Source organism: Callithrix jacchus, chromosome 19 (genome assembly GCF_049354715.1).
Source record: "Callithrix jacchus isolate 240 chromosome 19, calJac240_pri, whole genome shotgun sequence".
NCBI classification, from domain to species: domain Eukaryota; kingdom Metazoa; phylum Chordata; class Mammalia; order Primates; family Cebidae; genus Callithrix; species Callithrix jacchus.
Genome location: NC_133520.1, coordinates 49,296,581 through 49,310,593, shown reverse-complemented (window position 1 = coordinate 49,310,593; position 14,013 = coordinate 49,296,581). Strand labels below are relative to the sequence as shown.

The 14,013-nt window shown below is 46.4% G+C and overlaps 1 protein-coding gene across 2 annotated transcripts in view; it reads right to left on the bottom strand.

Moving 5' to 3' along the window:
- NID1 (nidogen 1) overlaps positions 1 to 14,013 on the bottom strand; it is an 85,005-nt gene that overhangs the window by 6,128 nt on the left and 64,864 nt on the right. For both annotated transcript variants that reach the window (XM_035281512.3, XM_078357289.1), the window contains 3 exons: positions 8,909 to 9,136; positions 6,188 to 6,360; positions 2,689 to 2,815 (listed from right to left, as the gene is read on the bottom strand). In XM_035281512.3, coding sequence (XP_035137403.2) covers positions 2,689 to 2,815; positions 6,188 to 6,360; positions 8,909 to 9,136 — 528 coding nt within the window. The remainder of the gene's footprint in view (positions 1 to 2,688; positions 2,816 to 6,187; positions 6,361 to 8,908; positions 9,137 to 14,013) is intronic.

Below are 14,013 nucleotides of genomic sequence, written 5' to 3'. Positions count from 1 at the left end.
TGAACTTAGAGCTTAGGCAGAGGGGAAGCAGTGGAAGATCTTAAGATGGGGAATGGAAAAATAGTTCTATCCTGTTCATCAGTTATGGAGGAAAAAGGTCATTTCACAGAAATAATACTTTCAAGAAATCATAGCTGTTACTACTTTCATGCAAGTATAAGAGGTACAAAGAAGGGGTGTCAGTGACCACAAATAACACCCCAGGAGCCTTTACTGGGTCATAGCAACCGATTTCCAAGCCAGGAGTTGCCACTGGTAACATGAACATTCCCTGTGAACCCTCAGCACCCATCTCACTTTCCTGGAAGCTCAAGATTGCACTGGTGTTTTATTTACAGCTTTTAAAAATTAATAATAACAGTTTGGGTTTTGCTGATATCACTTAGGATTCTTTCCTTCCCCACTAATGAAAGGAATGAAGGTTATTTAGTATGGCTGGAGCATAAGCAGGAAGGAGAAGAGGCTACCCTACCTGAGGGGTCTGGGCTATGAAGAAAACCATTCCAATACTGTGTTCTTTTTTTTCCTTTTTTGATACAGAGTCTCATTCTGTCACCCAGGCTGGAGTGCAGTGGTACAATCTCAGCTCACTACAACCTCTGCCTCCTGGGTTCAAGCAACTGTCCTGCCTCAGCCTCCTGAGTAGCTGGGATTACAGGTGTGCACCACCGTGCCTGGCTAATTTTTGTATTTTTAGTAGAGACAGGGTTTCACCATGTTGGCCAGGCTGGTCTTGAACTCCTGATCTCAAGTGATCTGCCTGCCTCGCCCTCCCAATGTGCCAGGGTTACAGGTGTGAGCTACCGCACTCGGCCCCAATACTGTGTTCTTTTGTCAATATACAAGCAATGCAGACCCTCAGCCCCCTTTGCATCAGCCTTCGCCAGAGGCCTCCCATGATGGTGAGCATGGATGCTGGCCACATCTGAGCCCCCAGAAAGAAAGCCCAGCAGAGGAAGTTTATTGAGAATTAGACACCCTCCCTGAACAAGGTCTTTATTATCTGAACCTAAAGTAGAAATCTGTAAAGTATTAAAATATTTCCCACATTCCCTAGAGGAAAAGGGACAGTGAGACTGACCTCCAAAGGTCCCTTCTGGCTTTCAGATAGAACCAGAATAAGTCATTGTGGAGTATATTTGGAAGGAGTTCCTGTCTCCCGGCTCTCTCATTCTGTGTGAGAGACAGGAGCCACTCAGACATACACCAAGAGAACAGAGGGGAGAGGCTGCTGTGTGAGAGTATTTTTGTGAGGCACCCGGAGGAGGCTCCGAGCCTGTCGTCTCCTTAGAAAGAGCACTTGTCCCAGTCCCAAATGCAAGAGCAACCAACCCCCTTGTCCCTCAACTCAAAATACTTCTTCGTAAGCTACTCTTCCAAGGGAACAGTCTGAAAAATCTTATCCTTCCATGTGAAGTCCGAGGAAGAAGGATTCCTTACTGCTTGTCAAAGATATGATACTTTTTAAAGATACTTGGTTGGGAATGTAACTCAAGAAAAGGAAGAAAAGCCTGGGGTTCGGGGCTGTTATGAAATAAGGAAGAAAATAAAATGATACCTAACTCGCTTTCACTCACTAGGGAAGCGCCAAGCTATACCACGCTAAGGAGTTAACTTTTCTCTCTTAAAAAAAAAATTATTCCCAGTGATCTTTCTTCTCCAGAGGTCACATTTTGGTTTAATTCTGTGTTTTCACAGTAAGTAGGCTTTTGCTTGGAATGTTTCTTATTGTGCTTACAGAATTCTTGGATGACTATGAGCTCCAAAAGCAACAGGAAATAGCAAACGATGACCTATTCCCTCTTCCACTGGGTTTTAAAATGAAATCGCAGATAATAACAGGAACGTTCTTAACACAGAGAGATAGGCGTTTTCAAACTGTTTTTCACTAAACCAAAGCATGAAAACTAGCAGACACGACTTAAATAGCCTGTTGGCTTCCAGAAAAGGGTCCAGGGCCCATATGCAAAGTCAAACCCAGTTAGTTCAACCTCAGCTTAATTCCTGCTGCATCATCTCTAGTGAAGGCAACAAAGAAGGGAAAAAAATGCTTTGGGGGGTTGTTCCACAGGCGCGGGAAACCTAGAATATCAATTGTTAGGGAAACATGCCATTGAAAATAGAAAAAGGTACATTCAGTGCCAATGGAAAAGAAATACAAAATGAGGCTGTTCTATTTTAAAGACGTATCTTTGACGTGAATATTTTGCAGAGAACACAAGATGACGCCACAGAACAAATACCATCAGCACGACAATGTCAAATGAGCACAAATATTCTCAAGTTGGTTGATGAGTCACCCACTTAAGCAACATGTAATACTTGACCATTTCAGCACAGTGAAATTTTTGGAGGTCCTTGGATTTTTGTTGTAATGATCTTTGAACTACATAAATCATATCCATGTCAAATCGTCTTGATTTGTTGAATGTAGGCGTAAAAACATGCACCGAGTCCTCGGTTGAAATTGGCATCCTTAACTGAGGAATTTCCTCAATAGAGGAATTGAGGTTGAATACGGAAGAGTAGACTGTGCCTAACCTTCACGTACTGTATCATAGCAATGCAACAAAAGACTGGGAAATGTTTGTCAAAGTTGGGCTTAATTGGCTGTGCTTTTCTGGCATAGTGGCCACCTGGGCTGCTAGAAGCAAAATCAAAAAGGGAAAATGCTGTTTTCTTGCTTACCTTGTCTAACGATGATGGTTGGCTCTCCGCCGTGCAGACTAGCTCTCCCAATGGAAGGCTCACTGATGTCGGTCCAGTACACCACCCTATCCACACAGTCAAAGGCCAGGCCAATGATGACTTTAGCCTGGAAATGAAGACCCGTGGTGAGAATCGTCCATCTACAGGCATCTGAGTAACTACTGATCGCGAGAATTTTTTCACGTGCTTACAGGCTTTTGGATATCTTTTGTAATGAAGTGTCGAGTCTTTTGTCCATTTAAACATTTTTATGCAGTGAGCACGGTGGCTCATGCCTGTAATTCCCGTAGTTTGGGAGGCCAAGGCAGGTGGATGATGAGGTCAGGAAATCAAGACCATCTTGGCCAACATGGTGAAACCCCCATCTCTACTAAAAATACAAAAAATTAGCAGGGTGTGGTGGCGCCCACCTGTAATTCCAGCTACTCGGGAGGCTGAGGGAGAATGGCTTGAACCCAGTAGGTGGAGGCTGCAGTGAGCCAAGACTGTGCCATTGCACTCCAGCCTGGGTGACACAGCAAGACTCCATCTTTTTTGTAGCAACAGGCTCTCACTGTCTTGCGCACACTGGTCTCAAACTCCTAGCTCAAATGATCCATCTGACTCAGACTCCCAAAGTGCTAGGAATACTGGCATTAGCCACCACACCCACATATTATTTCTTCTCAGTATGTAGTTTGCGCTTTCATTTCCTTTTTCTTTTTAAAAGACGGGGTTTCACCATGTTGGTCAGGCTGGTCTTGAACTCCCAACCTCAGGTGATCTGCCCGCTTTGGCCTCCAAAGTGCTTGGATTACAGGCGTGAGCCACCACGCCCAGCCTCATTTTCCTAATAATGTTTGAGATAGCAAAAGTTTTTAATGTTTAGTAAATCTAGTTTGTTTTTTCTTTGTATAGCTAATGTTTTTTGAATGCTAAGAAATCTTTGCCTATCTGAAGGTGATAAAGAAAAAGAAATAAAAGGCATGAATATTGAAAAGGAAGAAGTAAAATCACTCTATTCTAAGATAATATGGTTGTTTACGTAAAAGTCATGGGGAATCTAAAAAACTACTATAATCCATAAGTGAATCTAACAAGGGTGCAAGAAACAAAACAAACATAAAATTACTTTTCTATATACTAGCAAAATATAAAAAATAAACCTTAATAATTGTGGCAACATCAAAAAAACAAAATATATAAGGATAAACATTTTTTAATATGCAAGATTCCACACGGAATACTATGAAACATTGCAGCATGAAACTACAAAAGACCCAAATAAATGAAGGGGTGAGTTAGGTTAAATACAAACTATCCTCCCAGCCTCCAGAGTAGCTGGGGGCCACAGGTATGTGCCACCACACCCAGTTAATTTTTCCATTTTTTTCTACAGATGGGGTCTCACTATATTGCCCTGGCTGGTCTCGAACTCCTGAGCTCAACTAATCCACTTGCCTGGACATTTCAAAGTCCTGAGATTACAGATGTGAGCCACTGCACCTAGCCAATGCTGTGCACTTTTAAGGCATTCACTCTCTTAAACCATCACAACCAAATGCTCAGGCCCCAGCTATGGGCACCTCCTCCTTTAAAGCATCTCATGCTCATCAACTTCTCTGGACCTCCTGGTACTAAGGAACTCTGACCCTCCTTGATACTAAGGAAAGACAACATTTCCTTCAGCAAACACATTCATCAGCTTCTCTGGCCCTCCGTGGCATAAGGAAAGAGAACATTTCCTTCAGCAAACACGCCCAGCGTCCTTTTCCACACATCAGTTCTTAGGAAAGTTGAAACAAAAAAGGACTGGAAGAAGCAAAATTGAGTAACATTTTACATGTAATTTGAGTTTCACGAAAATCTACTGCGCTATACCTCGGTTTGAAAAGCCACTGGGAGTTAGCTGTGAGTAGGCCAACCTCTCCTCAGAAGAGGCAAATCTATTACCTGCCTGTAATTCATTAATGAGTATTCAGGGCTCATTATGCATGATGAACTATGGTGATATTTAGACAAGACTCCAACCTAGAAAGAACACTAAGTTACTTAAATTATCCAAAGCAACAAAGCCAGAAAAAAAATCAAAACAAGTCACCTGCCCACGGGTTGATTTGGAAAAGCCTTGTTGGGGTCTCTTACAAATTACAGTATTTTAAAACAATAGGCATTTATACTTATGTAAAATTTAGCCAATGTGAGAAACCAGGTGAAAGGTACACAGAACCTCTCTGCATGCCTTTACAGCTTCCTGTGGCTCTGATTATTCCAAAATGTTAAAACAGAAGCACAAACTTTTCCCTTGATCAGACACTGAGGAGCTCCTTTTTTTAGATGCTGCCCATGAGAGGCTCAGGAGGAGGCTGGCAGACTGTATGATCTCAGCATGCAGTGAGGTTCGATTCTGTCAATAGCCTGGAAACACTGAATTGTTCAGTTACAAGAAACCCTGGGAGTGGGTACTTGGCCGTGAACACAGTACTAGGCATTATGAAGCCAGGGAAGGACTCAGGAGGGAAGCTCTCTGGACCAAGGAAGTGGTGGGCCAGGATGATCTTTTACTGGGAAATCAGAGGATGAGCACATACTTCCTCCTTAACGGGTCAAGTCCAAAAGGATAGTGACTCTTACCTCACACCACATACAAAAATTAACTCAAAATGAATCTAAGACTTAAAGGTAAGAGCACACTTATAAAACTCTTAGAATAAAACCAGGGGGGAAAACCTCATCACATTGGATTTGGCAACAATTTCTTGGATATGATACCAAAAGCATAGGCAACAACAAAATAGGTAAATTGAACCACATCAAAATGTAAACTTCCTGTGCATCACAGGACACAGTCAAGAGAGTGAAAAGACAACCTATGGAATGGGAGAAAAGAATGCAAATCACGTAGCTTTTAAAGGGTTAATATCCAGAATATATAAAGAATTTCCAAAACTCAACAGCCAAAAAGCCGATCTAAAAATAGGCAAAAGGATTTAAGTAGACATTTCTCCAAAGAAAATATACGAGTGACCAATAAGTACATGAAAAGATGTTCCATGTTATAAATTATTAGGAAAATGCAAATCAAAACCACCTCACACCCATTACAATGGCTATCATTAAAAAACAAAAACAGCATGGTGGCTCATGCCTGTAATCCCAGCACTTTGGGAGGCTGAGGCGGGTGGATCACCTGAGGTCAGGAGTTCGAGACCAGCCTGGCCAACATGGTGAAACCCCATTTCTACTAAAAATACAAAAACAAGCTGGGCACGGTGGTGGGTGCCTGTAATCCTAGCCACATCTGTGTCCATCTTACTGTGAGCCTCAGAGGCAGCTCAGCAATACAGTGGCCCCCATGTAGAGATGGTCACCTGGGATCACATGGAATGAGCACCCATGGTTCCAGGGTTGAGCCTGGAGTCCTGGTCTGACCTCGTCCTGCTTGTTTCTCCAGGTCCCTGAAGCAGGAGCTGCCGCCACATAGTCAGCCAGCACTCACCGGGACATGAAGGAGCGCCTTTGCCTCTGTCTTCCTCATGGTATTTCCCTCCAGGGGTAGGCGCTCAATTTTCCCAGTCTGGGCAAAGAGTAAATGTGTGCCGGGGGGCAAGGGGATCACGGCGGTAGGCACTGCGGGCCCTTGGTGAATCGGGGGAGCCACTGTACTCAGACCTGCATGGCAGAAAGGGTCAGTGAGCAAGGTCCGTGTGCACCCGGAACACACAGATGCACACTGCACACCCACATACATGCACACACATATATACACACCTACATACCAGATCACATCACCTTCATGGCACCACAAACTGCCACAGCCACACAATGCCCATTTTATATCTGAAAGCACCAGAAGTAGAAAGCCCTCAGTCCTTCAAAGGGCACTGATGAAGGTAATACAGAGCATTAAAGGTCACATGAAAAAAAATGGCTTGGCGTCCCTCTTTTCTTTTCTTTTTCTTTCTTTTTTTTTTTGAGACAGAGTTTTGCTCTGTTGCCCAGGCTGGATGGATGTGATCCCGGCTCACTGCAACCTCTGCCCGCATGGTTCAGGCAATTCTTATGCCTCAGCCTCCTGAGTGGCAGGGATTACAGGCATGCACCACTCTACCCAGTTAATTTTTGTGTATTTAGTAGAGACAGCATTTCACCATGTTGGCCAGGCTTGTCTCAAACTCCTGACCTCAAGTGATCTGCCCACCTAGGTCTCCCAAAGTGTTGGGATTACAGGTGCGAGCCAACGTGCCCGGCTAGCCTCCCTCTTAATGGAAAAGCTTGGCTACTCATGCTCTGCTTTGGGCACTGGCACTAGAGGGTGAACCAAGTAAGAGCAGCACCAGCACCAGAGGCAGCACAACAGCAAACACAGCATCCACAGGGAGCCGTGTTACAGTGCAAGCTGTTGAGCCTTTTCATGCCGGAGGAGCCATAAAATAAGGGCCTCGTACAGTGCACCCTGTCCCAGTGCCACAGGGATGGGACAGGCCGGGGCCTGACAAGCAAGAGCATGATGCTTGTGGGCTTTCAAGAACAAAATGATGGCCAGGGGCTCCTTTTCTCTTTGAATCAGGCTTGCCTTCCTATCTGCTGACCTCAACCCCTGGCCTGGCTCCTTGATCCACTTGATAAGACACATCCCAGGATGTGCTGCAGGGTAAGGAGGGCCAGGAGGGCTGATGGGCATCTGGAGACCTGAGTTCTGTCCTGGCCCCGCCCACTCACTCTCTGTGTGCAGGGTACGGATCTTCCCAGGCCTGGTCTCCTGCTCTCTACAGTGAGAACTGGGCAAGGCTGTCCCCAAGGTTACTTTCTCTTGTCTATCCTGCCTATTACACCCAATCGGTGACATAAACCAATCTGGTCGAACTCTGTCATAACTCTAAAATCCATCCGTTTCTCACGTGGATTCGTCGTAAGTACAGCAACCGCCTTCACCTCCCCCTGCCAGGGACTGTCATGCCTGCATCTCCGCTTCCACCCCCAAGCCAGTGATATTCTAAAACTAAAACCTGCTTCACATGGGCACCTGCTCCAAACCCAACCCAGGTTCCTTGTTGCCCCCATGACCAATACACAGGCTTAGAAATGTGGCTCACATGCCAACATGGTGTTGCTTCTGGAAAGCCTCACCCGAGAGCCCACTGCCCTGCCCCACACAAGCCAGGGTTCCTCCTCAGCTCCCCGGCCCCTGTCCACTGTTCCTGTTTATTCACCGTCATTTCTGGTTCTTGGGGGCCCAGAACTGTGATTTTCCTCTTGATATCCTAGTACCGACCACAGCATTGGCCCGTCGGTAAATGGGGCCTGCGTGAGTGAGTGAAGTTTGTAATTGTTTTACTGTTTCTTAGCAGGTTTGGGGAAATATTTGATAAGAGATCAATCTATGATTACTAGCTAAATTGCGAGTGGAGATTCAAAGATTCATTACATTCTTTTTTGGTAATTTGTGACAATGACCAATTTCTACATTTGCAACAGAAGCAGAATTTTAGAGCTGGGAATCGTTCTCGGGGTAATTTTGACTCATGTTTGAGGTGGAGGCTGAGGACGCTGAGGCTAGGGAAGGTGTCTGTCCAGAGTCACACAGCCACCAGTCTGGGCCTCACACAGAGCCGCTGGCCCCCAGGACGGCAGCTTCCCACTGCCTCTGGTGACGGTCTTAGAACCAGCTCATGCAGAAAGCTTCATGTTTGCTCCTTGGATTGGAAAATCAACCCAAGTAACTAAAGGCCGTAGGGCGCGACTGAAGGAGGCAAGCGTTACAAGGGTGCGCACAGGTCCCACCGCCTGGGACCCAGCCCTGGGGAAGGGGTCAGGTCGGTCCCCACCACCCCTGCCATATTCCAGCGCAGGAACATTCCACCGCCAGGCCTGCCTTGGCAGAGAGTTCTTCTGGAGAACCCAGAGCACACACAGCCTGTCTGCTACCACTAAGGGTACTGCTGCGGCAGGCCCCGCTGGTATTTACACCCTACACGTGTGTGGGGGTGTGGGGAGAGAGAAAGAGGATAGGACAGAGAGGATGACGAGGAGAGGAAGGATGGGGAGGAGCGGGGAGAGTGAGGAGAGGGAAGAGGGGTGCAGAGGGAGGAAGTGGGGTTGGAGCCAATGGGGCAGCTCAAGCTTTAGGGCCAGCAGAAGAGCCAAGTGGGTGTTCAGCAATTCTGCTCCCGGAGGTCCTTCTCAGGCACATGCCCACACACAGCCTGCACCCACTTACACGGGGGCGTCATCCCGGACCTGGTCCTGGTGCCCTCCACCTCGCGGCCGTCGCGATCCACACACCAGCAGTAGCCGGTGCTGCCGTGGCACTGGGTGGGTGCATAGTGCCCGTGCTCATCGCACTCAGGAACGAACAGTCCCAGAGGAATGGGTCGCTGTGGGTCGGCCGCCCGCGCTGCGCCGAGAATGTGTTCTCGCTCGAGCTGGCACCGGGTTTTCTCCACCTCTGTCAGAGACACAGGCAACAAGAAAGCTGTCAGGTGTGTCATCGTCCGTGCTCCCTGGTGGGGCTGCAGGAGTCCCCCCAGCTCGCTCAGAACCACGAGGCCTGTCTGCGCATCACTGGCTTTTGTTTCATCAATTTTTCAAAATGCAAAACATCATTATTCTTGAATAGGTTTAACTGTCAACAAAATGATATTTACATCTCCTTTTTACTCCTAAAACATTATTTTAAAATTGAGACGAAAAGAATTGAAGCAGCCGGGCGCGGTGGCTCAAGCCTGTAATCCCAGCACTTTGGGAGGCCAAGGCGGGTGGATCACGAGGTCAAGATATCGAGACCATCCTGGTCAACACGGTGAAACACCGTCTCTACTAAAGATACAAAAAATTAGCTGGGTATGGTGGCGCGTGCCTGTAATCCCAGCTACTCAGGAGGCTGAGGCAGGAGAATTGCCTGAACCCAGGAGGCGGAGGTTGCGGTGAGCCGAGATCGCGCCATTGCACTCCAGCCTGGGTAACAAGAGTGAAACTCCGTCTCAAAAAAAAAAAAAAAAAAAGAATTGAAGCACATTGATATAACATAAAGTGAACTTTTTTTTTTTTTTTTTTTTGAGATGGAGTTTTGCTCCTGTTGCCCAGGCTGGAGTGCAATGGGACGATCTCAGCTCACTGCAGCCTCCACCTCCTGGGTTCAAGTGATTTTCCTCCCTCAACCTTCCGAGTAGCTGGGATTACAGACACCTGCTACCACGCCCGGCCAATTTTGTATTTTCAATAGAGACAGCGTTCACCACGTTGGCCAGGCTGGTCTCAAACTTTGGTGTCAGGTGATCCGTCCACCTTGGCCTCCCAAAGTGCTGGGATTACAGGAGTGAGCACGCCCCTCCGAGTGAACCATTTTTAAGTAAACAGTTCAATGGTATCTAGCGCATTCACCATGCTGAGTAGCCACCAACCAGAAGGAAGCCCATCTGCATTAAGCAGTTAGTTGATCTCTGTTTCCTCTTTCTTCCCAGCCCCTGGCAACCACCAATCTTCAGTATCTCTGTGGACTTACCTATCCTGGATATTTCATATACGCAGAATCATACATGTGACATTTGTTCTGGTGTCTTTCATTTATCAGAATGTCCTCAGTTATCCAAGTGGTAGTTATCACAACCTCCTTCCTATCCACGGCTGAATAATACTGCGTTGTATGGACAGATCATATTTTGCTTACCCATTGATGAACATCACTGGGTTTTAGCTGAAGGAATTTTTTTTCTAAATGTGTCATTTTAGAAAAAAGTCTCCAGCTTCTTTTGTGTGTGTGTGTGTGTGTGAGGGAGTCTCACTCTGTTGCCCAGGCTGAAGTGCAGTGGCACAATCTCAACTCACTGCAACCTATACCTCCCAGGTTCAAGCGATTCTCCTGCCCCAGGCTCCCGAGTAGCTGGGATTAAAGGCAAGCACCACCACACCTGGATGATTGATATATTTTAAGTAGAGATGGGGTTTCACCATGTTGGCCAGGCTGGCATCTCCAGCTTCTTGATAACAGACATTAAGTCAAGGCCAAAGATTTCAGGGACCAGATACCACCAAGTGTGTTTACCAACATTTGTATGTTGTCCTGTCATTATGCCCTACTTTTTGGCATGAAAATTGACCTTTAAACTGTACAACTCAGATCTTAAGACAGGGAAATACAGTGAACAGTCCATATCCATGGGTTCCACATTCGTGGATTCAACCAACCACAGATAGAAAATATTTGGGGAAAAAAAGGATGATTATATTTGTACCGAACACGTACAGATTTCTTTTCTGCCACTATTTCCTAAGCAATACAATATAACAACTTTTTACATGACATTCACATTGTATTCGGGAGTATAAGCAATCTAGATATGATGTAAAGTATACGGGAGGGTGGGCATAGGTTATGCGCAAATACTACACCATTGTCTATCAGGGACTTGAGGACCCGTGGATTTGTATCTTCGGGAACCAATGCCCCATGGATACGGAGGGACGACTGCACTCCTAAAGCTATGGAATTGCTAATAAGCAGCTATGGCCTGGAATAAACAACTTCAAATACACCAGGCTGTAGCGGGTTCCACACTGGTTAGAGTTCAGTCACCAGTCCGCAGTTGTAACCTCTGCAGTATCGAACACACAACACGTCCGAACACTGACAGGAAGTGCCCAATCCCCACGTCACTGACTGCTAAGAGCCATACGTCATCCATGTCTTGTTGCCTCTCCTTCTCCCTGTCTGGTTAATCCTTCAGAAATCGGCTTAGGCACTTAATTCCCTCAGGAAGCCTGTTCCGCCCCCCAACGCTGAGTCCAGTCCCCTCTGTGAGCTCCCAGGGTGCTCTGGGCTTGCCCACACCACACCTGTGTCTAAGGAGCTGTTCCTTGTCTGTCTCCCTGAACAAATCTGTTCCTTGTCAGCCTGAAAAATCACCTTAGTCAAGAAGCATCTACTCAGCCAGGCACAGTGGCTCACACCTGTAATTCCAGCACTTAGGGAGGCCAACGAGGAAGGATCACTAGAGTCTAGGAGTTCAAGACCAGCCTGGGCAACACAGCAAGACTCCACCTCTACAAAAAAATAAGCTTAGCTGAGTTTGGTGGCATGCACCTGTGGTCCCAGCTACCTGGGAGGCTGAGGCTTTGTGGGCCATGAGGTCTCCGTCACAACTATGCGACTCTGTGGCTGTAGCATGAAAGCAATCATGTTTCATACATCAATGAACAAGTGTGACTATCCCAATAAAACTTCATTTACAAAAACAAGCAGTGGGCCAGATTTGGCCTATAGGGAGTAGTTGCTCTAAGGCATTACTAGTTATGTTAAGGGGAAATACGTGTTTATTTGTATATATGTTCACATGTGTGCATTAATATATACTAAAATGTTAGTAATAAAAATTATGCTATAATCACATAGACTAGAATATTATATATTTCTCAGAATTTTGCACCTGGGAATGTTTTTGATTCTCAATTTCATTACTACTTCTTTTTTTTTTTTTTTTTTTTTTTGAGAGGCTGGAGAGTCACACTCGGCTCACTATAGCCTCCACCTCCCGGGTTCGAGCAATTCTCCTGTCTCAGCCTCCTGAGTAGCTGAGACTACAGGTGCCCACCACCATGCCCGGCTAATTTTGTATATTTTTAGTAGAGACAGGGTTTCACTATGTTGACCAGGTTGGTCTTGAACTCTGATGTCAGATGATCCACCCACCTCGGCCTCCCAATGTGCTGGGATTACAGGTATGAGCCACCACACCTGGCCTCAGTTCCATTACTCCTGGTGCACCTTGCACCTGTCAATGATACAGACTCAGCTGTGCCTCCTGCAGCTGTGGAATGGGTATGGCGGTGATAACGGAGCTCACAGGACTGTTTGAGGAGCCAGTGACGAGACAAGCACACAGAGGCATTTGGAGCTTTGCCCCCAGATGTTCATTTGCGACTGGATCGCCACAAGGCACCCACAGTGACATTCCATGAGTGTGTTGCCAGTTCTCATGCTGGCATCCTTAACGGGGTTGCTCCCTTGGTGAGAAGCAGTTAGCATGCCAGAAAAGTGTTTGTTGAACCTGGAGAGAGAAAATCATATGTGCTTTTCTTTTGTCCCAGAGGCTAACTAAAAAAAAAAAAAAAAAAAAAATTGATGTAGGAAGCACCAAAGATATAAGCAAGCCATCTGGTTAGAATAAAAAATGTCTGGCTGGGCGTGGTGACTCATGCCTGTAATCCCAGCACTTTAGGAGGCCGAGGCAGGCGGATAACTTGAGGTCAGGAGTTTGAGACCAGCCTGGCCAACATGGTGAAACCCTGGCTCTATTAAAAATACAAAAAGTAGCCAGGCATGGTGGCAGATGCCTGTAATCCCAGCTACTCGGGAGGCTGAGGCTGGAGAATCACTTGAACCCGGGAGGCAGAATTTGCAGTGAGCTGAGATCTCGCCATTGCACTCCAGCCTGGGCAACAAGAGCAAAACTCTGTCAAAAAAAAAAAAAGTCTGGTTTCGTTCATTCTTGAATGTAAAACGTGCTTACTTCCTCAAACTCTTACATTGGCATAGGGTTTTAGAGTTTTCATATAAGCCGTTTCCATTCACAGACATATTTCATTTGATTCTCATTGCAATCCTACATGATAAGCAGCTGCAGTTTTTACACCACATGAGAAAACTGAAACTCAGAGAAGCTGAAACTCCTTCAGGCCACAGCACTGGTTGTTGGCTCAGTTCAAATGAGAACTTAGGTCTCTGGGTTTCTCTGGCATCTGGCATCCACATTGCCAGTGCTCAGGATGGCTCCCACACATGGAACCTCTTATGACAACAGCTATGTACACACATTACTTTAGCACATTCACCAAAATCACCTGTGCATCCACAGACCCATTTTCCTGCCAATCCCATCTGCTCCTGGTGGTGCTTTTCCAGTTAGAAAACAAAACTGGCATTCTGTGTGCTGTCGGCCAAACAGAACTTTTCAGGCAGTAGGGGTTGTTCCACTTTATGCGGCTGACAGAGTTGTGTTAACAAAGTATTTGGCCGCCAGGCGTGGTGGCTCATGCCTGTAATTCCAGCACTTTGGGAGGCTGAAGCGGGTGAATCCCAAGGTCAGGAGTTCGAGACCAGCCTGGCCAACATAGTGAAACCCCATCTCTACTAAAAATACAAAAATTAGCTGGGCGTGGTGGCAGATGCCTGTAGTCCCAGCTACTCAGGAGGCTGAGGCAGGAGAATTGCTTGAACCTGGGAGGTGGAGGTTGCAGTGAGCCAAGATCTCACCACTGCACTCCAGCCCGGGTGACAGTGCAAGACTCTGTCTCAAAAAGAGAAAAAAACAACCCAAGGTATTTGGC